This window comes from Xyrauchen texanus, chromosome 6 (assembly GCF_025860055.1).
Source record: "Xyrauchen texanus isolate HMW12.3.18 chromosome 6, RBS_HiC_50CHRs, whole genome shotgun sequence".
Taxonomy (NCBI): Eukaryota; Metazoa; Chordata; class Actinopteri; order Cypriniformes; family Catostomidae; genus Xyrauchen; species Xyrauchen texanus.
The window spans coordinates 42483844-42510694 of NC_068281.1; the positions used below are offsets into that span (position 1 = coordinate 42483844).

Below are 26851 nucleotides of genomic sequence, written 5' to 3' on the forward strand. Positions count from 1 at the left end.
CAAATTGATTGCGCTACCTTTCTCCATTGCGATCGGTGTGATGGATATGGATGCGTGCGCTCACTTGCTCAGTAAGTATAACAGAGACTTCTTTGTGGTAAAGACAAATACTTTAGCGAAATGGAAATACATGCCTGATTTTGAATTCATAACTTGTATACATTATAAAACATAGAAAATAGCAATACAATGCGCTGGAGAGAAACAACACTGAAGTGCATGCATCAAACAGAACAATTAATTTGTCAACTCACCCAAGGTACAACTGCTCCACAATAAACTGTATGCTTATTATGATCTTCTTTGAAGTGTTTATAAAGTGCTCTTTTGCACTGGACAATTTAGATTATTTATTTTTTTTGGCTTCAATTTGTCCCCGTATCAAACCAGTTTCATCATGCAACCCATTTTTACACATAGATGTAACGTGACGTCACTGACGGAACATCACTGTGCTTGCCTCAATTTTCCAACTAAATGATAATAAAATTGTCAATGATTTTCATAATCGATAATTATCGACTTTATCAATTAGTTGTTGCAGCACTAGTCTCCTTACAATCTTTTATTGTTTGTTTGCATCAAGTCAGGCATGCTATCCTTTATTTGGCTCCGCTACCTGAGTATTGTTTTTGTTTACACAAATTTTATGTGTTTCACATACACAACCTCCCTGGACTGCCTACATTTCCCAAATTCAGACACAAACTATACCTTAATTTACACATAAAAGATCATTCTGGAGAGAAGCTTTTCACATGCCTGCAGTGTGGAAAGAGTTAAACACAAAAAGCAAAGCTTAAAATTTACACAAGAATTCATATTGGCGAGAAGCCTTTTCCATGCCGCCGTTGTGAAAAGAGTTTCAGCCCTGAAGGATAACATTGGAATTCTAAGCAGGCTGCTCACACAGATGAGTTTTTATAGAGCCACATTGTTTATAGTTTTCAAGGAAATTATATGCAGGTTGTTTTGGGGATTCACATTCTTTGTGTATTTCACCACCTACTGGGCAGGGAGGCAAATTCATATTAAAACTGACTTAAATAGTGATCTGTTTCTCACCCACACCTATAATTTAGCTTCTGAAGACATGGATTAAACCACTGGAGTCGTATTCATATCTTTTAATGCTAACTTTATGTGCTTTTTGTACTTTCAAAGTTCTGGTCACCATTCACTTGCATTGTGTGGACCAACAGAGCTGAACTATTCTTCTAAAAATCTTTGTGTTCAGCAGAAGAAGAAATTCATACACATCTGGTATGGCATGAGGGTGAGTAAATGATGAGAGAATTTTCTTTTGAAGCACACAGCTTCTCTCCTTGGGGCAAACCAGAAATTATAATTCTCTTATCATTTATGCAGTCTTAAGCCTCATTTGACTTTCTTCAGGGGAACACAAATATTGGTGGATATATGATGTGTGTTTGTCCATATAATACAAGTCAGTGAGGTTAAAAACTTTCAAGACCCATAAAGGCAGCATCAATGTAATCCACCTGACTTTTGAGTGGAAATTGTTGTTTGTGTTCCACAGAAGACAGAAAGTCAGTTTGAGAATGCATAAGGCGTGAGAAGGCCAAATTACAAGAGAAATATCATATTTGGGTGAACTACTAAAATCGTTTGAGTAAGCTGGAAAACATAAACCAACACTCAGCTATTGTAAGATGGTTTCCCTTTAAGAAGAAGGGTCTCATTTTGCATTGAAACATGTAGAAAACTTATTGTTGTTTCTGCCGCGCGACTCGAGTGACGCCTGAGCAACGGTTGAGATGAAGTGACTCTGGTGAAAAATCCGCGGGAATTCTCCGACAATGAGAAAGCGCAGTATTTTCCCGTGAGAAAAGTATGGCGTGAGCGCCACATACAGTATATTAATTACAACCTCAATGTCGTTTAAGACAAGCGGCAACCACAACCGTGAAACTCATTACAGAGACCGGTATGCTTCACATGATAATGATGTATTTATTCATGTCGTCTCAGACACTAACTGAACGCTAAAATTAGATGCAATTAATGAAGCCGAATATAAACCAACACTTAGAAAATATTAGTTGGTTTCAAGATGTACAATTTGAAAAAATTAACATGGTGTTGCAATGAGATTCATTTACTGGAATTACCTGTTGTTTGCCGAGTTTGAGGAGTTGTAAGTGAAGGCATACCTGTCAACATTTGGTTTTCAAAATCCGGGAGATTTTTTTTGGGGGGGTTGTTATGAGCCTACCTCTTCATGCTGTAAGAGGTAGGCTCATGCTGTTAAGTGTACTGCACGTGTTAAGTGTATTATTTACATTGCAATACCCATAAATGAAAACATAACTTAATTTATTAATATTTCTTAATTTTTTTATTTGTCATTTTATTACAACAAAACATCACAGTTTTTAACACTGGTACAAACACATAACACTGTGGTACAAACTAATTTAACACATTTATTTACAGTTCATTCCTTGAGCATCAATAACTGTCTCTCTTTTGTAAACATAAGTACAGTATGTTTTGTAAACATGAATATTGTGCTCACTTTTTTTTTTGAAGTGTTGTAATTGTATGTGGCAGATTTTGCTGCTCTCAGTGCCCTCTTGGACGGAGTGTATTTTGAAACCAAACCGGTGTGGTTTATTTTGCAGGATAGGAGAGAGCAAAGAGTGCTGTTATTCATGCTCATGCGATTTTCTGTAACTCTCTGTCTGTCCTTTCGTGATGAAGGATGAGATCGCCTGTGTGCCCTATACTTGCCTCTTCTGCGCGATGGTGCCGCTGTGTTTTAATGTGCTGGCTAATGTCATTTTTCCCGCCGTGGCCTACATTAAAATCAATGCGACATACCTTACAAAAAGCGTGGAGGTTGTCTATATGACTGGGTAAGATGCACGTACATTGTTGCGTCCAACATTGTTGAAATTTACAATTGTACTTCAGTTTCTTTGCGGGGACACCACCTTCACCTGCCATCATGTCTATCGGCTCGCTTTCGGGTTAAACTTTCCGCGACTGCGCAACTGGGTTATACTAGGTTGCCAGGTTGAGGTGACAAATGGGTTGAATTGTAAATGGTGTGTGTGGATTGTGTGACTATAATGCATTTAATACAATCTGGCAACTGATCAACATTAGACAAACATATTGGTCCGATTAATAATAATAATCGGCGATTATTCATAAAGGAGTTTGGGCCATGCAAATTACGGGAGTTTCCCGGGAGAAATAACAAACCGGGAGGGGTCCGGGAGATAGGGCTAAAAAACGGGAGAAACCCGGGAAAAACGGGAGTGTTGACAGGTATGAACTGTGAAGGCCCTAAGCAGCGTTTGAAGATGAAGAGTGTCTGGTGAAATAATTCGCAGTTTGTGTTTGTTCGACTGTGAACATGTACACATCTAATTAGCCTCAGACAAACTTAACGTAAGTTAACAACTTCTTTATGCAGATAGAAACTTGAATACACAGAAAATGTATAGCTACAACAACAGAAAATCTCTACTGATTTTTAAAGTAATTCACCTTTGAACTTTTTGGCAAAAACTTAGTGTTGTCCACCACGAGTTCTCCTCATCCAACATGCCAGCCAGCCCCAAATAAACTTAGTGAATTCGTTCACATTTTGCATCACATGGTTTTCCATGGCATCTTAAAAAATTAGTCTGTGCTTACTAAACTTCAGATTATTGTCACGTCACTCAAAATAATTAGCAAAATTTCTTTATTATTATGAGTACAGCATAATCTCAATATCTTTTGTCACACATATGCATATCATTTAGGAAAGTTGACAGCATTACGTATAGAAATGCCAATGGAGAATTAATTGAAATAAAATGTATATCACAACAAAAGAATAGATTTAAAGTAAAATATAACAATAAAAAGAAAACTTCACGGTAAATTTCACCCGAAAATGAAAATTCTCTCAACATTTACTCACCCTCATGCCATCCCAGATGTGTATTACTTTCTTTCTTCAGCAGAACACAAAATATGTTTTTTTGAAGAATATCCCAGCTCTGGAGGTCCTCACAATTCAATTGAATGGTGACCAAAACTTTGAAGCTCCAAAAATGACATAAAGGCAGCATAAAATGATGAAATAATAATTCATTGCAGGAAGAAATGGGAAATGAAAAAAATAAATGGAGGAGACGAGGATGAAAGGAGGGGTGAATGTTAACATTTAAAGGAATAGTTTAAATCCAGAAATTGAAACCAGCTCAGTATCTGTATTTATACAGTTCCTAAAATGTGCAAATTTAATGAAACGGGTATAGATAGATAGATGTAAGTGGGTGTGTGTAAGAAGATATGTAGGTATTTATAAAATGGATTTACAGGTATATGGTAGGCTATGTTAAAAATAAATTGTTGTGTAGGATGTAGTGTATCAGTCGTATCCCCCATGTCTCTAGTCTCTACTAATAAAAGGTGGCGGTAATGGGCTATTTAAGTTTGCGATCCGCCATTAAAACAAGAAGAAGAATCTCCGAACCACTGATCTATAGATCATGGTGACGTCATAAATCTGCGCCACGGCTCTTCTGCATGGTTTAGTCTTGTACAGCATATGGAGATCTAGGTGCTTTTTTATTTGGATTCTGCTTGTTTAAGGAGTTTCCACTGAGATTTCCGAACCAACAAAAGAAGAGACGATGCTGCAAGTAATTTGGTGAGTATTTTCTCTTCTATTATTGTGATGTGTTCCTGTGTATCAGAATGGTTGGGTGCTACCGCTTAATTAAAAGACGTCTTCATTTCGGTCGGTGACAGTTGGCAACGGCAACGGCAACCTATTCATGTGAACTGAACTCACGCCTAAACTGTTCCAAACTCAACTGTTTGGAAACATGAGATCGGAGTCTGCTGTTTCCCACATTGATCTCTACTAACATGATCGATGTTACTCATTTTTTTTTCTCATTTAACTCATCTTTAGCCATAAATAATTTCCACAACTCCCGATACACTTAAGGTTTTGGGGACTATTTCCTTCTATTTAAACACCACAAATTGTATTTGACGATGCATTTTCGTTTTCTTAATAGTCCCACACAGGGCTCTGTCGTTTCTTACCAGGCATATTTGATGTCCCTGTCCTCTTTATCAGTATCAGCCTCCCTCACTCGCATCACACGCCACATGCAAAGTTTTCACCTACACGGCCACACAGGTCACATTATTCTGCCTTGTGATATGGGAGTGCTAGATGATTATAAAAAGGCCATTTATTTATTTTTTATTATTTTGTTTTTTATTACAGTTTGTTTTCCAATAACTGTTGTTAGGTTGGCTTAATTTTACTTTATAATTTACTTTGCAATATTAATTTTAATTTATGAAAATGTTTTAAGTCATATGGTTAAATAGTTTTCATCTTTGTTTTACTGTATGAAAATAATGCTTCAGCACAGTTGTTGGTTTTTTTGCATCAAATCATCATAACTTCCACCTTCTCTCTGACTCTTAGAATGAAATCTGCTTGACATGCTACTGAAGATGGAGTTTGTTAAAGAGGAGTTTAAAGAGGAGAATGATGATATCAGTATTTCAGAACCATTCAGACAGAAGAATGAAGATACTGAGGAACAAAGTGGTTGGTGCCCATTCAGATTTTTTTTTATGACTGCTGAGTAGCATTAAATGAATAGTTCACCCAAAAATGATAATTCTCTCATTTACTCACCCTTATCAGTGTTTCCCCATGGAATTTTCAGCAGTGGTGCTCTTGTGTGCGCGTCCATGAACCTGTAACCCTGGACCCGTAACCCTCAATTCTTACCTTTTTTTTTTAAAGTATAGTTAAAGTCAGATTTTTACAAACAGCTTGTCCCTGTCATTGGTCAGTTTGGATCACTACTTAATTTTAAGAATGTGAAATGTCAGAAGAATACTAGAGAGAATTATTTCTTTCATCACATTCCCAGTGGTTCAGAAGTTTACATAATCTTTGTTAGTATTTGGTAGCATTGCCTTTTAAATAGTTTAACTTGAGTCAAACTTTTTGGGTAGCCTTTCACAAGTTTCTCACAATAAATAGCTGAAGTTTTTGCCCATTCCTCCAGACAGTCAGGTCTGCCTAGGGTTGGGCCGATAGACGATGATCTCGGGGATCAACGATGGTCAGAGTGAGCGCCTGTTGCTGAAATCTCAGTGGAAACTCCTATTAGTATTACAAGTCATTTGCCCTGCGGCAAACAGACACGTGCTTTAAGAAATACACTTTATAATGTTATTAAGAACAGAAGAAAGAAAAGCCGTCTTTGCACATGTCTGATGCACTGTTTGTATGGAGGTGTGCAGTCTTGTGGAACACACGCATATAAAAGGTTCTTCTGAATTATTATTATTAAAAATATTTTTTTGCAAGCACAGTGTCGACTATGAGTGCTGCAAATGACCTCAGACATCTCAGCACAGAAGATGCTCTGAGTTCAGTTCACTTTATTTCCACAGAGCGGTACATTGTGGCCAACTCTGCAGGATAACATTATGTATAGCCTATAAATCTGATTATATATTAAAATAATACAAATACATGTTCACCTCGAACCATGATTTATATTTCAGTGATTAATATCATCATTATAACAATAATTTTTTTAGGTCTTCAGTTGTGTAAGTAATTTTGTGCCTGATGGTAAATGGAAAGGTGGTTAATTGTGTGTACATATTATTTTTTTGATCATTTAATTATTTGAATTGCTTTTTTGTTTCGTTTGGAGTTTAATTTGAATTAAGAAATGTATTTGATTTACGTTTTTCATTTTTAAATAAATACATTTTCAATGCAAAATCACTAAATCAAGAATATTCACTGTTATTAATGTATTAATTTCAGGACAGTTTCTTAACTTGTAAAACATGCATAAAACACATAATTATGTTGGATACATGTGCTTGTACACTGTCACTGATTACATAAATGTAAGTATTTTAATATTATAGTTTTTAAAATAGTATTTTCACTGATTACATGTTTCTAAACTATTCTTTTAAAAAAGAAAATTGTGTTTAACCAGTAAAATAATTTTTGCCATTGTATAAATTAATTAGTGAAATCAGACATTACATTTGGCATTATCAAGAGGACTTTCAAATATCAGGACCCATAGCATTATTAATCATTATATTCAGCATTACATAATATCACATGAGCCAGAGTGCTATATGGCCCTACATCAGCACTGCTGTGATTCTGACGCAGGCACAAGGGTTCAGGCGGTGCCGTAGGTAATTACAGCAGTGCTGATTTAGGGCCATATAGCATGAATGCGAGTGTGATATTGCTCATATACAACAGTTCAATGAACAAGTAAATAAAATAAAAAATCAGGAAAAACTGAGTACGGTCATAAAATGCATTTGTGCATGGAACTACTTTATTACACGGCGGATCAGAATCTGCAATTGCTGGTTCAAAACATATGATGCGTCCAAACCTCCGTTAGTAATTGAAAAATGTCACTTTAGAAATAGTATCATGGCTTGTGCTGTTTCAAACAAGTTCTTGGTTAAACAAGGATGGGTGTGTGTGTGTGTGTGTGTGTGTGTGTGTGTGTGTGTGTGTGTGTGTGTGTGTGTGTGTGTGTGTGTGTGTGTGTGTGTGTGTGTGTGTGTGAGTGAGAGAGAGAGAGAGAGACGGAGCGTGTGCGATCACCTATTGCCACTCCCAAGCAGAGATGTTGTCAGCTTTCTGACTGTCAGCTATATCGTCATCTAAAGACTTGAGAGACTTCAGAAGACACAAGGACGTTTTCGGTAAGGGAACATGGTAAACAACATGCTCCCTGGATTTTTAAGCGCATTGTGGGATTTTTTTAAGAAGCAAACATAAACTGCACTATGAAGAGTTTGTTAAACTTAGCTGTTGCTGCAAACTCAGCCACGAAGCCTTCACAGCCCAAAACGTCTTCTGCCCCGAAACATAGCACGTTTCAAGCTTCATTTACCATCTCACATGTGGCTTTGACTGAACATTTAGCCCACTTCGTAAAAAATACCAAAAAAAAAGTCATTTATAAATATATAAATAATGCAAAGAAAACAAGTTCATATTCATTTATTAACACGATAAAAAAAAAAAGTTTTTTGTAAGAGTCCATATTTGGTGGAATAACCCTGATTTTTAATCATAGCTTTCATGTGTCTTGGCATGCTCTTTAACATTGCTGTTTGGTGATTTTTGGTGAAATCTTGAATTGCATAACGCCTAGATTACACTGGGCACTTCTGGTGCACGTTCCAGCTACGAGGATTTGTTCTGTCCACCGCGGCGTCAAACCCCTCCGGTAGCATTTCAGAAGCGGAGCGCTGCGAGGCAGCTGTATTGGCGAGATCAACAAAAATCAATAAACTACTTTGCCTTTCCGACGTTGACTTTCTTTTTCATTTTGTATTTTTTCCTTGATTTTTGGGGTTCTACCATGGCAGTTGGCTAAATGTTTTTTTTTTTTTGTCTGGTTTAATTGTTTTTTGTTTTTGTGTCCTATTTTGTTGTGCTGTAGCTTAAAGACAAAGTTAATACACAGTCCAGTTATGAACGACATGGATAAATTTACCAAATGTTCTGACTTTAACTTTGTATTTGAACTGCGGCTTGGACGTGGTATCCATCAAAAATAGACAAGACATCTATCATTAGTGAAGCAGAGCGGAGAGCTGTTTCTGGGACGCTTCTGAAACGTGCCGCGGAGCATCTGATGGAATCACAAGCATTGACTAGAGTGACCACAATCACTTCCGGCTCCGACATGGCCGCCAGAGCCGGAACGCTCCGCAAAAGTGCCTGGTTTAATTTAGGGGTAAGGCACACCCTTGCATCTCCAGATGTAGACTTGACATTTTTTAGAATCTGATCCCACAATTAAAAGGGAGTAATACACTGATGCCTAATGACCTTTTTCAAAAGCAGTAATCACAGAGCATCTGCCGCTTTAGGGGGGTGTATGCTATTCCCAAAAATGGTACACAGCAGGTGGTGCAGCTGTAAATACCTATAGAACTGAGATCTGGGAATCCCAAAATGTTGAACCAAAATTTCAAAATATCTCAAAACACCACTCTCATATAGGTCACCAAGTGTCCCCTCCTCACAATCCACTCTGACCAGCAGAAAGGGGATCTATTAATACATAATTTTGGGTTCAGCCATATGCTTTGGCAACATTCAAATAAAAGTCTGATTTGAACACTCTGGACACTTTCGTCCACACCAAGTGCAAATGTGAGGTAATGGGGTGTAACATATCTGATTAGTTTAATAGAATGTCTTTGCAATGGCGAAATAGGGGCAAGAAATTCCTGTTCAATACAAAACCAGGGAGGGGCTCTCTCTGGTGGAAGCGAGCAATGAGCCAAATGTCTGAGACCGAATGCATAATAATGAAACAAAATCTTGGGTAAGCTTAGCCTATGTAATTTATTAAAACGTAATCTAGGACTCTTACCATTCCAAATGAAAGACTTCGCTATGCTATCAAATTGCACGAAATATGAGAGGGGACATCTACAGGGAGAGATTGTAGCAGGTAGTTAAATATTGTTATACAATTTATTTTAATAACATTAACCTTCCCAATAAGATAAATTTAATGAAGCCCACCTGCACACATCGCTCGAGAACCTTTTTATTAAAGGATCAAAATTAACTCCAAATCAAACATATTTGCTGGGAATAAAATGCCCATATACTTAATGCCCTGTTTGGGCCACTGGAAGGTGCCCGGCTGAAAAGAAAAACATTTCTGGGCAGTACGCAGTCAAGAGCCAAATCTTTGGCGTTAGACCAATTGACCTCAAGGCATAGATCTAGTAGGGTTGTGGACGAATAATACAATATCATCTGCTTAAAGCGAAAGCTTAAGTGCCATAACTCCCGCCACAACCCATGGAATCTCATCTTCCCTTCTTATCGTGGCTGCTAATGGTTCCTGGGCAAGACAGAACAATAATGTGGAAAGAGGGCAACCCTGCTAGGTGCCCCTATTCAGAGTAAAATAATCGTCTGAAATTAATCCATTTGTTTGTATCGCTACCGGGTGTCTATAAAGTAACTTAATCCATCCAATAAAAGTATTTCCGAACCCGTATATTTTCAAAATCTTAAAATAATCCCATTCTTCCACATCAAATGCTTTTTCAGCGTCATGTAAGATGGCCGCAACCAGAATATGATAATTCGCCACTTACCACATAATATCGATGAGATGCCCAATGCTATCAGAAGAGCTGCAGCACCAAATAAAACTCACCTGATCTAGATGTATAATAGATGCCATAACTTAATCAGTTATCCAACATTTCTGACACTATTTTAATGTCTAGCTGGATCAGGGAAATTGGACAATTCTTACACTCGATTGGATCTTTGTCCTTTTTAAGAATCAGACTGATCTGAGATTGTTTCATGGTTGTCGGAAGCTTTCCATTCATTAATGAATCCATATAAACCTCTAACAAAAGTGCAGCCAGTTCTGTAGCATAAGATCTAAATAACTAATAGGCAAAGCCATCTGGCCCCAGAGCCTTAATTACCTTGCCAAGCTGCGTCAAGTTTATCTCAGAATCAACAGAATTGTTTTTCTCAGTCGTCAGTTTAGGGAGTTCTAATGCTTCCACAAAATTTCTAATATCCTCATCAGTAGACAAAGATGTGGAACTATTGAGATCAAGATAGAATTCTTTAAAAGCATTATAAATATCAATTGCCGAGGTAAATATTCACTACCAGCAGATTTCATTGAGGGAATGGTAGAAAAAGAATTGTTAAAAAAAATGGCTGTGCGTAAAACCATGTCGTGGTCAATGAACAAGGCGCAGACGTTCCTCTCGTTAGCGACGAACGAATCGAAAAAGCCTTTTAGAAAGTGTCTCAGCTGTTGGCCGCACAGCTGAGACACTGACCTTACAAACAGTGTAGGGAAAATTAAAAAAATAAACTTAAAAGTGACTACAGAACCATCAAGGAAAAGTGGAAGTGGTTCGGCCAAATGGACGCTATCTAGTGAGCAATGGGAGGGGGAGAGTGCCCTGGACTCGGCCACAGCTGGACTAATAGCCTACATATTAAGAACTAAAGACAATAATAAATGTAAAGATTATAATAATCCTAATAATTAAGCCTCATAAATTCCCTTTTGTTCCCAAAATAATGCTGCCAAATGTGTGTGTTCTTATCGAATTTATCTTAAAAACTACATTTTTGGTAATAGATAATGCTGCCAAAAGAAAAGAAAAACAAAATTGTTGGTTCAAGGTGAACGTGTCTTGTATTATTATGATTTAATCAATTTCATCTGTTTCTTTAATACAAAGGTATATATTACTGAGCCTGCAGAGTTGCTTTCTCAATGCATGTTATCCACAAACTGATCCATGGAAATAAAGCGAACTGAATTCACAGCTCATCCTGAGATGATCGGAGAGCATTTGCAGCATTCTCATAGATTACATTATTCTCGCAAACAGTTTTCAGATGGATGAAACAGAAAAAAAGAGTGAACTCTTGCAATACACCTGTTCCACAAGACCGACTCGTGCTGCATGCTTACACGCGTTTGTACCACATGACAAGCCGTAAAACATAAAAAAATCTGGAGTTTATTTTGTAGCGTAACACACCTTCAGGACAGTTTTATGGATACAACTACATACTCTGTACTTGTTCCGCCTATTGGCCTGCATGTTTTGTAGATTATCTTTTGCTGTGTAATTCTGTCTCTCAAAATTTATACATAAACATTTTTAAAATAGAAACACCAGACTTGAGTAATCCGAATATAGACTGTTTGAGTTTGGAGGGATGGACACCAATTGGCGCTGTCATGCGTGGGGTTTATGCACACGTTTTTCTTTTTTCTGAAGTTCGTGTTTTGATTGTCACACTAATGTTGGGATGTGGTCTTTATGATCTTGTTTTTGACACACAATAAATTTTTTCTTATGTCAATGTCAAATTTTAATATGAGTGGATTGTCTTTCTCCATGTGAATGGGTTGGGGCACCCCATAAAATGAAAGAAGGTTATTTCTATTAACCATAAGAAATATGATAGAGTGTTTCTTCAAGGAACACATCTTTCTCCGCAGGAAGCGGAAAAATTTGGAAAGATATGGGGTAGGTATTTTTTTTATGGTGCTGGCTCGAGTAAGAACAGGGGAGTCATTATGCTGATAATTAAACGTATACAATGTCTTAAACAGAATAAAGATAAATTAGGAAGAGTCATTATTGTTTTAGCTGAAATTCAGGGACAAACTCTTATTTTGGCAAATATTTATGCACCTAATGTTGATGATCAGGGCTTTTTTATAGATTTTGAAGGAATGTTGCAAGCAGCTGGCACCCCTCATTATATAATATTGGGAGGAGACTTTAATCTTAATCATACAGTATGCCGCATTCACCAAAAAATTAAAAGCACAAGAACTTGTGGAATTGGAAGGGAAATTAAAAGTGCTGAGGCAGAGCTGAAGCTCTGAATGTCTGATGACCTGATTGAAATACAGATATAATACTATTTTGTCGCAGAAGGTGGAGTTTTGGCTATTCTGGGCAAGACAGTCATACTTTGAGTCAGGGGACAAAGCAGGAAAGCTTTTGGCTAGATATATAAAGCAGCAAGTCTTTTTCTACCATTCCCTCAGTGAAATCTGCTGGTGATTAAATATTTACCTCGGCCACTGATATTAATGCTTTTAATGAATTCAATCTTGATCTTTATAGTTCCACATCTTCATCTACTACAGAGGATATTAGATGGAACCATTAGAACTCCCTAAACTATTAGCTGAACAAAATAAATCCCTTGATTCTGAGATAACCTTGGAGGAGCTTGGCGAGTTACTTAAGGCCTTACCTACAGGCAAGGCTCCAGGACCAGACTGCTTTGCCGCTAAAATTTTTGGTCTTATGCTATAGAACTGGCTTCACTTTTGCTAGTAGTTTATACGGAATCAATAAAGAATGGAAAGCTTTTGACAACCATGACACAAGCCTGGATCAGACTGATTCTTAATACAGACAAAGATTCAAGTTAGCGTAAAAGTTACCATCCAATTTTCCTGATCCAGCTAGATGTTTAAATATTGTCAAAAATGTTGTCTAACCGATTAAGTTATGACATCTCTTAAACATATAGATCAAGTGGGGTTTATTCAGGGTTGTAGCTCTTCTGATTACATTAGGCATTTTATCAATATCATGTGGTCAGTGGGGAATGATCAGACTCCGGTCGCTGCCATCACACTTGATGCCGAAAAAGCGTTTGATATGGTAGAATGTGATTTTCTTTAAGATTTTGGAAATGTATGGTTTCGGGAATACTTTTATTGGATGGATTGATTAAAGACACACGGTAGCTGCGGTACAAACAAATGGATTAATTTCAGATTAAACAAGGGAGTCAGAACATGCTCTGCTGGACAAACAAACAATTCTAAAGCGTTTTCTGTATTATGTTCTGAAAAAAAGCCAACCGATATATTGGTCGGGCACTAATATAAGTGCGTGTGTGTGTGTGTGTGTGTGTATATATATATATATATATATATATTACAGTATCTCACAAAAGTGAGTACACCCCTCACATTTTTGTAAATATTTGATTATATCTATTCATATGACAACACTGAAGAAATGACACTTTGCTACAATGTAAAGTAGTGAGTGTACAGCTTGTATAACAGTGTAAATTTGCTGTCCCCTCAAAATAACCCTTAGCCATTTACCCTCCCCGGTGTCATGTGACTCATTAGTGTTACAAGGTCTCAGGTGTGAATGGGGAGCAGGTGTGTTAAATTTGGTGTCATCGCTCTCACACTCCCTCATACTGGTCACTGGAAGTTCAACATGGCACCTCATGGCAACTCTGAGGATCTGAAAAAAAGAATTGTTGCTCTACATAAAGATGGCCTAGGCTATAAGAAGATTGCCAAGACCCTGACACTGAGCAGCAGCATGGTGGCCAAGACCATACAGTGGTTTAACAGGACAGGTTCCACTTAGAACAGGCCTTGCCATAGTCGACCAAAGCAGTTGAGTGCACGTGCTAAGCGTTATATCCAGAGGTTGTCTTTGGGAAATAAACGTATGAGTGCTGCCAGCATTGCTGCAGAGGTTGAAGTGGTGGTGGTGGGGGGGGGGGGGGTCAGCCTGTCAGTGCTCAGACCATATGCCACACACTGCATCAAATTGGTCTGTATGGCTGTCGTCCCAGAAGGAAGCCTCTTCTAAAGATGATGCACAAGAAAGCCTGCAAACAGTTTGCTGAAGACAAGCAGATTAAGGACATGAGACCAAGATAAACGTATTTGGTTCAGATGGTGTCAAGCACTATAGAGTGGCCAGACAGATGCCACTCCTCAGTAAAATACACATGACAGCCTTCCTGGAGTTTCGCAAAAGGCACCTGAAAGACTCTCAGACCATGAGAAACAAAATTCTCTGGTCTGATGAAACAAAAATGTAACTCTTTGGCCTGAATGGTAAGCGTCATGTCTGGAGGAAACCAGGCACTGCTCAACACCTGGCCAATACCATCCCTACAGTGAAGCATGGTGGTGTCAGCATCATGCTGTGGGGGTGTTTTTCAGCAGCAGGAATTGGGAGACTAGTAAGGATTGAGGGAAAGATGAATGCAACAATGTACAGAGACATCCTTGATGAAAACCTGCTCCAGCACGCTCTAGACCTCAGATTGGGGCGAAGGTTCATCTTCCAACAGGTCAACGACCCTAAGCACACAGTCAAGATAACAAAGGAGTGGCTACAGGACAACTCTGTGAATGTCCTTGAGTGGCCCAGACTTGAACCCAATCGAACATCTCTAGATAGATCTGAACATTTCAGAGAGATCTGAAAATGGCTGTGCACCGACGCTCCTCATCCAACCTGATGGAGCTTGAGAGGTCCTGCAAAGAAAAATGGGAGAAACTGCCCAAAAAAATAGGTGTGCCGAGCTTGTAGCATCATACACAAAAAGACTTGCGGCTGTCATTGGTGCCAAAGGTGCTTCAACAAAGTGTTGATCAAAGGCTGTGAGTACTTATGTATATGTGATTTTTTTTTTTAAATGTATTTTTTATTACATTTTCACAAATTTCAAACCAACTTCTTTCACGTTGTCATTACGGGGTATTGTTTGTAGAATTTTGAGGAAAATAATGAATTTAAAAATTTTTGGAATAAGGCTCTAACATAACAAAATGTGAAAAAAGTGAAGCACTGTGAATACGTTCCAGATGCACTGTATATTAGGCAGCAAGTTAACAGTCAGTTCTTGAATTTCACGTGTTGGAAGCAGGAAAAATGGGCAAGCATAAGGAACTGAGCAACTTTGACAGGGACCAAATTGTGATGGCTAGACGACTGGGTCAGGGCATCTCCACAACAGCAAGTCTTGTGGGGTGTTCCTAGTATGCAGTGGTTAGCACTTATCAAAATGGTCCAAGGAAGGACAGCCGGTGAAGTGGCGACAGGGTCATGGGCGCCCAAGGCTTGATGCACTGGGGAATGAAGGCTAGTCCATCTGGTCTGATCCCACAGAAGAGCTACTGTAGCACAAATTGCTGAATAAATTAATGCTGGCAAACCTTGGGTCCTGGTATTCATGTGAATGTTACTTTGATGCATAACAACTTCCAAAAGACTGTTGCTGAGCATGTACACCCCTTCATGGCAGTGGTATTTCCTGATGGCAGTGGGCTCTTTCAGCAGGATAATGCACCCTGCCACACTGCAATAATTGTTCAGGAATGGTTTTGAGGAATGAATGAATGAATGTTACATTTATATAGAGCTTTTCTTACACTATACTCAAAGTGCATTTTGGACAGGACAGTGGGGTTACACCCCTACTCTTTATGAGAAGTGCCCTATGATTTTTAATGACCACAGAGAGTCAGGACCTCAGTTTAACGTCTCATCCGAAGGATGGTGCCTTTTTACATGGTGTCCCCATCACTATACTGGGGCATTAGAAACAACACAGACCGCAGTGTGTGCACCCCCTGATGGCCTCCCTAATAACTCTTCCACATGACAGAGTTGAAGGTGTTGATTTGGCCTCCATATTCCCCAGAGCTCAATCTGATTGAGCATCTATGTGCAACAAGTCCAATCCATGCAGGCTCCTCCTCGCAACTTACAGAACTTAAAGGATCTGCTGATAACGTCTTGGTGCCAGATAACACAGGACACCTTCAGAGGTCTTGTGGAGTCCATGCCTCGATGGGTCAGAGCTGTTTTCCGGCACAAGGGAACCTACACGATATTAGGCAGGTGGCTTTAATGCTATGGCTGATCAGTGTATATCCTATGTATATACACACCTCACCGACCACTTTATGTACACCTATACACCACCTTATTCATGCGATTTATATAATCAGCCAATCATGTGGCTGGAGTACATAAAATCATTCAGATACAGGTCAGGAGCTTCAGTTAATGTTAACCATCAGAATGTGGAAAAAACGTGATCTCTGATTTCAACCAGTGCATGATTTTTGGTGCCAGATGAGCTCGTTTGAGTGTTTCTTTAACTGCTGATCTCCTGGTATCACAACAATCTCTAGAGTTTACTCGGAATGGTGCCAAAAACAAAAAAACATCCAGTGAGCAGCAGTTCTGCGGACAGAAATGCCTTCTTGATGGGAGAGGTCAACGGAGAATGGCCAGACAAGTTTGAGATTACAGAAAGGATACAGTAACTTGGATAACCCCTCTGTATAATTGTAATGAGCAGAATAGCATCTCAGAATGCACAAGTCAAACCTTGACGCGAATGGACTACAACAGTAGAAGACCATGTCTGGTTCCACTTCTGTCAGCCAAGAACAGAGAGCTGAGGCAGCAGTGAGCACGGGCTCACCAAAACTGGTTTTATAGCATCACTCATTCACAGAGACGCAGTTCAACGGCATTCTTTTTTCAAAATAAAAGGTTTATACTTCCATGACATCTCAAGTTCGTTAAATACGGGACAAAATGTGCATCCACACTGGGCACTCTCACACTAAACTCAACAAGCATTAAATAAGCTGCTGCAGGAGAGAGCGGGAGGGAAGAGCTGATTTACTCTTAAAATTCTGAAATTACAGTTTGATACAAAGACAAAATTGATTTGATTTGTTCTTCTGTATGGATTGGTTCACCAATTGTCAGCTAAATGTTTAAGTGAATAAAAGACTGCAGGATTTCCCCACATTATGAATGTGGAACTTGCTGAAATGTTCAAAATCGTGTGCTCCCTGCAATCCCATGCGAAATTTCAGTTCCAGTTTTCAAAAGCCTAATATAATTTTTTTTAGTGATACAGGCCTAGGTTATATCACACATAGAGACGGTTATTTTTGTTATTGACGTTTTAACCAGGCTACTTGTCCTGTCGGGCAAGAAAAACATTTTCACTTGCCCCTTCAAAAATCCACTTGTCCAAGATGAGCATTATTGCCAAGCCCTGTCTCCCTAACCCTTTTCAATCAGAGGGGAAGATAGAACTTTGTTGCTTATTCCAGGAAAAGCCTCTGAACATGACTAATATCACCTTTATATCCTTGCATCATACATTTGTGGCTGTTGTATTGATTTTTGGCTTTTATATTTTCATTTTAGACCTGAAGAAGCTGAAAAAGGAAAGTGAAGCACTGAATGAAGTGGAGGAAAAACATCAGTATCAGGAACATGCTAAATTTGGAGAAAAATCTTATAGTTTCTCACAGACTGAAAAGAAATTGTCACATGAAATGACTAGAAGAACAAAAACAGAAAATTCTTTCACATGCCCTCATTGTGGAAAGAGTTACACACAAAAAGGAAGTCTTAATAGCCACATAAGAATTCACACAGGAGAGAAACCTTTCCCATGCCATCAGTGTGGAAAGAGTTTCTTAGTTAAAGGATCCCTTCAAAGGCACATAAATACTCACACTGGAGAGAAGCCTTACACATGCCTTCAGTGTGGAAAGAGTTTCTTAGTAAAAGCATACCTTGAAAGGCACATCAGAACCCACACTGGAGAGAAGCCTTACACATGCCATCAGTGTGGAAAGAGTTACAAACAAAAAGGAAATCTTAATATCCATATGAGAACTCACTCTGGAGAGAAGCCTTTCACATGCCTTCTGTGTGGAAAGAGTTTCACACAAAAAAGAAGCCTTAAAATCCATACAAGAATTCATACTGGAGAGAAGCCTTTTCCATGCCTCCACTGTGGAAGGAGTTTCATAGACCCAAAAGCCCTAAAGTATCACATGAGAATCCACTCTGGAGATTCTCCATACACATGCCTTCAGTGTGGAAAGAGTTTTAGACACAAAAGAAGCCTCTCAATTCACGTAAGAATTCACAGTGGAGAGAAGCCTTACATATGCTCTCAGTGTGGAAAAAGTTTCACATTTAAAGAAAACCTTAAAAGGCACATAAGAATTCACACCGGAGAGAAACCTTTTGCATGCCATCAATGTGGAAAAAGTTTCTTATTAAAAGAACACCTTATAAGGCACACAAGAACTCACACGGGAGAGAAACCTTTCCCATGCCATCAGTGTGGAAAGAGTTTCTTAGTTAAAGGATCCCTGCAAAGGCACATAAGTACTCACACTGGAGAGAAACCTTATGCATGCAATCAGTGTGGAAAAAGTTTCTTAGTAAAAGCATACCTTGAAAGGCACATCAGAACTCACACTGGAGAGAAGCCTTACACATGCCATCAGTGTGGAAAGAGTTACACTCAAAAAGGAAAACTTAATATCCATATGAGAACTCACTCTGGAGAGAAGGCTTTCACATGCCTTCTGTGTGGAAAGAGTTTCACACAAAAAAGAAACCTTAAAATCCATACAAGAATTCATACTGGAGAGAAGCCTTTCACTTGCCTTCAGTGTGGGAAGAGTTTCAGACATAAACGAAGCCTCTCAATTCATATAAGAATTCATAGTGGAGAGAAGCCTTACAGATGCTCTTACATTGTTTCACATTTAAAGAAAACCTTAAAAGGCACATAAGAATTCACACTGGAGAGAAAACGTTTACATATCTTCATTGTGGAAAGAATCTCAAAGACAAAGCAAGCCTTTGGGATCACATGAGAATTCACCCATGAATTCTCATTCTGACTGTCCATATGTTACACATTTTTAGCTCAATGTGTGGACTTTTTAGACTATCCCTATCTACCATAGGCAAAATTTCCAAGGAATATCATGGCTAAATTAACGATCTGGAACGATTTCGCCATGATGCCATCTGACCATCTTAAATATGGGACAAATCACGTCCTTTATTGATTTGATATGGGACACATCATTTAATCTTTAAATATGGAATGATCACGTGTTTTATGAGACCGGTGGCAACCCTAGTGCCACCCTATATAAGCTTTGTTTTTTCAATAGTAAGAATATATTAGTTGGGCATATTGGACACTTAAGAATTGTTTTTAGTTCATTTATCATTGTTAGTCAGTTTTAGATGTTTGGGTTAATGAGAGCAAGTGAGCGTTTTTTTTTAAGTTTAATTTGGCATGCCTCGCATCCCCCCCTTTGTGCATTGTCATTGTAATTTTAACTTTTTGCAAGTGATTCACTATTCAGTGCTGCTAACACTGTACATAATAACCCACTTTGTTGAATTATAGCTCCGTTGTCTTGGTCATGCCTGTTCCCAGCACTGACAGCAATCATTTATTTTAAATTTTACACTCCTATACTCCTTGTCCATCTTGGCAGTCATAACTAAATGAATTGTATAAATTACATCCTAATTTAGTCTATTATAACTGTTTGTATATACAGTGCTCCTGTTTAGTCTGCAAGCTTCATGTGACTGAATCGGAGAGAAAAGTCAGGCTTTCGATGCCATTAATGTGTACTGTTTTTCATGCCTGTAAAGACTGACTTCAGTGCAAGCCAATAGCATTTGTGCGCATGCTGTTAAGGAGACTATTATTTGTTTCACCCACTGATCGAGTAAACCCCTTCACTGAACTAGTCGGTCACCATGAGATGAGATGTTGTTTGAGCTAAATAAATGATAAAATTGTTCGTGAATGACAAGATCTGCTGAAAGACTGAACGAGATGTAGGTGTGTCATTCGTTCAGTTCAGGATGTGAGTCAATTATAGGTATACACAAAACATGATCCCCAATTTATGAATGTGTGAAAACAACTGAAGACCATTCAGTTAAAATAACACAAATTACAGATGAAAGTTGTGCTTTTCTTGAACTTTCGTTGTTTTAGTTCAAATTAAGCCCAGAATTAGACAAAATATAGAGAAAATAGAACCTGCCATTTGTGATTAAAACAGTTATTTGAACTCTATTTTTAAAGTGTCTTCCTACTTTTGTAGACATGCAAATTCCATTTGTCTTTTTCATGCTTTTAAAAATGTAAGTCTTAAGCGTGAGCCAATAACATTTGAGAGCAGGTCTGTGAAGGAGCATATAATTGGTTGGACCCACTGAGATGTGTATATATATTGTGCAAATGTTTTAGGCACTTGTGGAAAATGTTGCATAGTGAGGATGTCTTCAGAAATAATGCCATAATTCCTTTTTATTTATCAATTAACGTCATACAAAGCCCAGTAAACATACAAAAAGCTAAATCAGTATTTGGTGTGACCACCTTTGCCTTCAAAACAACACCAATTCTCCTAGATACAGCTGGACACAGTTTTTCTTGGTTGTTCTAAGCTTCTTGGATAATTTGTAACAGTTCTTTTATCTAATCCCAGCCATCTGTTGCAGGGATCCTTGTTCTTCTATTCTATCTTATTATATTTGCAAAAGAAATGTCTAAATGTCTAAAATGTATATGTGGCAGGGCGGAGGGTGGGGCCGGGTCGTGATCCTTCACACCCGGTCCCGTATTAGGCTAATTAAGCCTCCGAGGGATAAAGGTTGACTGCAGAGGATCGTGCGGGAGAGAGAGATCGTTTACAAACATGTCCGTCATGTGTGTGTTTATGTTGTCTTTTAAGTTTATCATTAAACTATTATTTATATTGAAAAGCTGGTTCTCGCCGCCTCCTTTCCATTGATCACTTTACAGTATATTTCCTATTGACACACTAAAGCTGAAAATATTAATTACCATATTAAGACAAATGTTTTTGTGATATATATATATATATATGTGCAAAAGTTTTAGCAACTTGGTGCATAGTGAGGATGTCTTCAGAAATAATAAAAGGATATTGGAGGTGTGGGTTAGAGCTACTCTGACTTATAAAAAGCCCTAAAACATTTTGAGTTTGTTATTCACAAGAAGCATCTGATGCACCATGCCTTGCAAAAAAGAGATCTCAGAAGACCTACGATCAAGAATTGTTGCTTTTCATATAGCTAGAGAGGGTTACAAAGTTTTCTCGAAGAGCTTAGATATTCAGCTGTCCACAGTCAGACAAAAGGTCTAATAAATGGAAATGATTTAGTACTGTAGCTACTCATCCTTGAACTAGCTGTCCAGCAAAGATGACTTAAAGGGTACACCGCAGAATGCTCAATGAGGTAAAAAGAACCCTATAGTGACAGATAAAGACTTGATGGAATCATTGGAACTGGTTAGCATCTTTGTTCATGAGTCTACTATATGGAAACATTAAACAGGCATGGTGTCCATGCCAAGACACCATAAGGAAACTGCTGATTTCGAACAAAAACTTTGCTGCATGCCTGAAGTTTACAAAAGACCACCTTGACACTCCTCAATGCTACTAAGAAAATGTTTTGTATACAGTGAGGGGAAAAAGTATTTGAACCTCTGCTGATTTTGTACGTTTGTCCACTGACAAAGAAATGATCCGTCTATAATTTTAATGGAAGGTTAATTTGAACAGTGAGAAACAAAATAACAACCAAAAAAATCCAGAAAAATGCATGTCAAAAATGTTATAAATTGAATTGCATTTTAATGAGGTAAATAACTATTCAACCCCCTCTCAGTCAGAGATTTCTGGCTCCCAGGTGTCTTTTATACAGGTAACGAACTGAGATTAGGAGCACACTCTTAAAGGGAGTCCTCCTAATCTCAGCTTGTTACCTGTATAAAAGACACCTGTTCACAGAAGCAATCAATCAGTCAGACTCCAAACTCTCCACCATGGCCAAGACCAAAGAGCTGTCCAAGGATGTCAGGGACAAGATTGTAGATTTACACAAGGCTGGAATGGGCTACAAGACCATCGCCAAGCAGCTTGGTGAGAAGGTGACAACAGTTGGTGCGATTATTCTCAAATGGAAGAAACACAAAAGAACTGTCAATCTCCCTCGGTCTGGGGCTCCATGCTAGATCTCACCACGTGGAGTTGCAGTGATCAGGAGAATGGTGAGGAATCAGCCCAGAACTACACAGGAGGATCTTGTCAATGATCTCAAGGCAGCTGGGACCATAGTCGCCAAGAAAACAATTGGTAACACACTATGCCGTGAAGGACTGAAATCCTGCAGCGCCCGAATGTCCCCCTGCTCAAGAAAGCACATGGACAGGCCCGTCTGAAGTTTGCCAATGAACATTTGAATGATTCAGAGGAGACCAAAATCAAGCTCTTTGGCATCAACTCAACTCGCCGTGTTTGGAGGAGGAGGAATGCTGCCTATGACCCCAAGAACACCATACCCACCATCAAACATGGAGGTGGAAACATTATGCTTTGGGGGTGTTTTTCTGCTAAGGGGACAGGACAACTCCGCATCAAAGGGACGATGGACTGTGCCAAGTACCGTCAAATCTTGGGTGAGAACCTCCTTCCCTCAGCCAGGGCATTGAAAATGGGTCGTGGATGGGTATTCCAGCATGACAATGACCCAAAACACACGGCCAAGGCAACAAAGGAGTGGCTCAAGAAGAAGCACATTAAGGTCCTGGAGTGGCCTAGCCAGTCTCCAGACCTTAATCCTTTAGAAAATCTGTGGAGGGAGCTGAAGGTTCGAGTTGCCAAACGTCAGCCTCGAAACCTTAATGACTTGGAGAAGATCTGCAAAGAGGACTGGGACAAAATCCCTCCTGAGATGTGTGCAAACCTGGTGGCCAACTACAAGAAACATCTGACCTCTGTGATTGCCAACAAGGGTTTTGCCACCAAGTACTAAATCATGTTTTGCAGAGGGGTCGAATACTTATTTCCCTCATTAAATTTCAATTCAATTTAAAACATGCGTTTTTCTGGATTTATTTGTTGTTATTCTGTCTCTCACTGGTCAAATAAACCTACCATTAAAATTATAGACTGATCATTTCTTTGTCAGTGGGCAAACTTACAATATCAGCAGGGGATCAAATACCTTTTTCCCTCACTGTACTCATGACACTAAGGTTTAATTGTCAAGGAAGATTATGCAGTACTATGTATGGTGTAAAAAGGGCACCGCATGCCAACATGAAAACATCATCCCAATGGTGAAGTACTGTGTAGGATTTGGGGCTGCTTTGCAGCCTGGACACGCTTACTATCATAGAGGGAAAAATTTATTCCCAAGTTTATTAAGATATTCTACAGGATAATGCCAGGGTGCCTGTGTGCCAGCTGAAGCTCAGTAGAAGCTGGGTGATGCAGCAGGACAATGACCCTAAACATCAAAGTATATCCAATACACAATGGCTTCAAAAAAGAAACTCCACTTTTTGGAGTGTCCCAGTCAGAACCCAGACCTTAACGCAATAGCGATGCTGTGAAATGACCTCAAAAGAGCCATTCACATCAGACATCTTCAGAATATAAACATCAAAGTAAATCCAATACACAATGGCTTCAAAAAAGAAACTCCACTTTTTGGAGTGTCCCAGTCAGAACCCAGACCTTAACGCAATAGCGATGCTGTGGAATGACCTCAAAAGAGCCATTCACATCAGACATCTTCAGAATATGGCTGAGCTGAAGCAGTCCTGTAAGTAAGAATGGTCAAAGTCCTTCTGAGCTTGTGGTCATTGCTGCCAAAGGAGGATTGACCAGTTATTAAATCCATGGGTTCACTTTCTTTTTCCACATCACTGTGAATGTTTAATAAGATGTTTTCAATAAAGACATGAAAGAATATCATTGTTTGTGTGTTTGTCTATACTTTGATGAAGATGAGATCACATTGTATGTCCAATTAATTCAGAAAACCTGCTAATTACAAAGGGTTTACATACTTTTTCTTGCCAATATAGATGTATATGTAGTACCTGAAGGTGATAACTGGCATAGAAATTGAACAAGTCTATGCAGAAAGACTTACTTGGTCCCCACACTGGGATCACTAAGCCATAATCCAGACTCTGCTGAGATGGAGCCAAGACGTCTGCCGTAACTTAGAATGCTTATCTGCATAAACTCAAACTGTCTATTGAACGAAGCACGGAATAGTGGGAATAAGCAGGGAAACTCCCTTCAGTCTTGGTAATTTAGGCAACCAAATGGCTGATCATGAGACCAGGGCATCCTGTTGACCATTTTATGCGCACGCCATGTACAAAACCTGAGATTCATGAATACAGTCTCAGAACTTCCTTTTTATCATTTCACTCTACAAATGCACAGAACCTTTATCATTAAATGCCAGAACGTATTAGATTGCTCAACATATTGCCTAGTCTGGCAACAACCCTGAAAATGGTGTTATGACATGTAATCACGTGCTATCCATGTCTTAAAAACAATAAGTTAACCATTATGATTTTGAATCATGTATTTTCATGTCTATTATCTAACAAGTTAACAATTTAAATTATTTTAATTATTATAAAGGGATTAATGGAAAGGAGGAGCGAGAACCGGCTTGACAATACAAATAATATTTTAATTATAAACTTAACCAAAAAGACAAACACACACACACACAGGTTTTGGACAGCTGCCCATAAATCTCTCTCTCTCTGCCGCACTGCCATCATTGGTCAGCCTTTATACCTCTCGAGGGTTAATTAGCCTGATTAGGGGCCTGGTGTGTGGAATCCCGACCACGCCCTCCACCCTGCCGCATTCCTCCCCCATTCTCTCAGGCCGTGGAGCTCCCGGCATGACGTACATCCCCCCCTTTTCTTGGGGGGCCTTGTGTCTGCCGGCAGGTCATCCCCATCTACCTGGATCAGGGGAGAGGACAAGGGGAGGGAAACCAAAAAAGTTTTGGCACCTACACACCGTAACGGCAATCGTGCCAAATTATCAAAACATTTAAAAAAGAGAGGGAAAGGCCAACACGGAGCGGCAGTGGGAGAGAGAGAAGAGAGCAAACACTTGCCGGTTCTCTGATATGCCGTAGCTTGGTCCTGGGCCACTCCTCCACCCTCTAATGGACGACAGCCGACCCTCCCCGGGTAAATCAGAGGCAGTCTTCTGGCTCCTGGCGGACGGAACACCCCGCCACATTCTCGGGAAACAGAACGGGTCTCCCCCGCCCCTGGCAGCTGTTCTCCTGCTCCAGGTGGTCGGCGGTCGTCATTTAGTGGCTGGTAGGGATCTCCCCCTGCCCCTGGCAGCGGCCCTGACCCGTCGGTTCTTCTGCTCTCAGACGGCCGGGCTCCTCCGTCCCCCGGGAGATGGCCGTGGCTGCTCCGGTGGGGTGGATGTTAGTGGTGAGGACTCTACCACAGCACTTCCCTCCTCCTTCCCGGGTTTTGGCACCAGTGTAAAGGGATTAATGGAAAGGAGGATGCGAGAACCGGCTTGACAATATAAATAATATTTTAATTATAAACTTAACCAAAAAGATCAACACACACAGGTGTCAGACAGCTGCCCGTAAATCTCTCTCTCTGTCGCACTGCCATCTTCGGTCAGAATCATGACCCGGCCCCGCACTCCACCCTGCCACAATTATGTTTTCTATGTCATTGATTCATTTCCAGAGCATTGTTGTAAAGTAAATTGTTGCCATTTGCATTGTATTCATGATCTAAAATGCAATGATAAAAATATCCCTTTTCACAATCGGGGAACTGGAGAACATGCAATCAGTAATGTTATGTTAATTATAATTAATTGGTATATACATTTCAAGTCAGAAGTTTACATACACTTAGGTTGAAGTCATTAAAACAACTCCACGGATTTAATATTAGCAAACTATCATTTTGGGAAGTCGTTTAGGACATCTACTTTGTGCATGGCATGAGGAATTTTTCCAAACATTGTTTACAGACAGATTGTTTCACATTGAATTGACTACATCCCAATTCCAGTGGGTCAGAAGTTTACAGACACTTAGTTAACTGTGCCTTTAAGCAGCTTGGAAAATTCAAGAAATAATGTCTAGCCTTTAGACAATTAGCCAATTATCTTCTGATAGGAGGTGTACTGAATTAAAGGTGAACCTGTGGATTTATTTTAAGGCCTACCTTCAAACTCAGTGGCTCTTTGCTTAACATCATTGGAAAATCAAAAGAAATGAGTTAAGTCCTCCAAAAACAGTTTCCAAATGTTTGAAAGTACCATGTTCATCTGTACAAATAATAGTACGCAAGTATGGGACCACGCAGCCATAAATATTGCTCAGGAAGGATTCTGTCTCATAGAGATGAACGTAGTTTGGTGCGAAAAGTGCAAATCAATCCCAGAACAACTGCAAAGGACCTTGTGAAGATGCTGGAGGAAACAGGTAGACAAGTATCCTATATCCACAGCAAAATGAGTCCTATATCGACATAACCTTAAAGGCTGCTCTGTAAGGAAGAAGCCACTTGTTCCAAAACTGCTATAAAAACCCAGACTACAGTTTGCAAGTGTACATGGTGACAAAGATCTTACTTTTTGGATAAATTTCCTCTGGTCTAATGGATACAAATATGTAACTGTTTGGCCATAATGACCATCATTAATGGGGAGGCTTGCAAGCTGAAGAACACCATCCCAACCATGAAGAA

At 39.3% G+C, this 26851-nt stretch overlaps 2 protein-coding genes across 3 annotated transcripts in view; one reads left to right on the forward strand and one right to left on the reverse strand.

Annotated features, from left to right (window-relative positions):
• LOC127645727 (zinc finger protein 420-like) overlaps nt 1–26851 on the reverse strand; it is a 451613-nt gene that overhangs the window by 180535 nt on the left and 244227 nt on the right. The window lies entirely within an intron of this gene.
• Nucleotides 4540–20955, forward strand: LOC127644808 (gastrula zinc finger protein XlCGF57.1-like). Of its 2 annotated transcripts, none has more exons than XR_007970710.1 (3): nt 4540–4675; nt 5474–5599; nt 5699–6722. XR_007970710.1 is itself a non-coding variant. In XM_052128187.1 (3 exons), exons 2-3 carry the CDS (start codon nt 5491–5493, stop codon nt 19008–19010), a joined length of 1500 nt encoding a protein of 499 aa, XP_051984147.1. In that variant the 5' UTR covers nt 4540–4675; nt 5474–5490; the 3' UTR covers nt 19011–20955. The 2 variants fall into 2 exon arrangements, 1 of the variants encoding a protein (XP_051984147.1); XM_052128187.1 differs by lacking the exon at nt 5699–6722 and adding an exon at nt 17620–20955.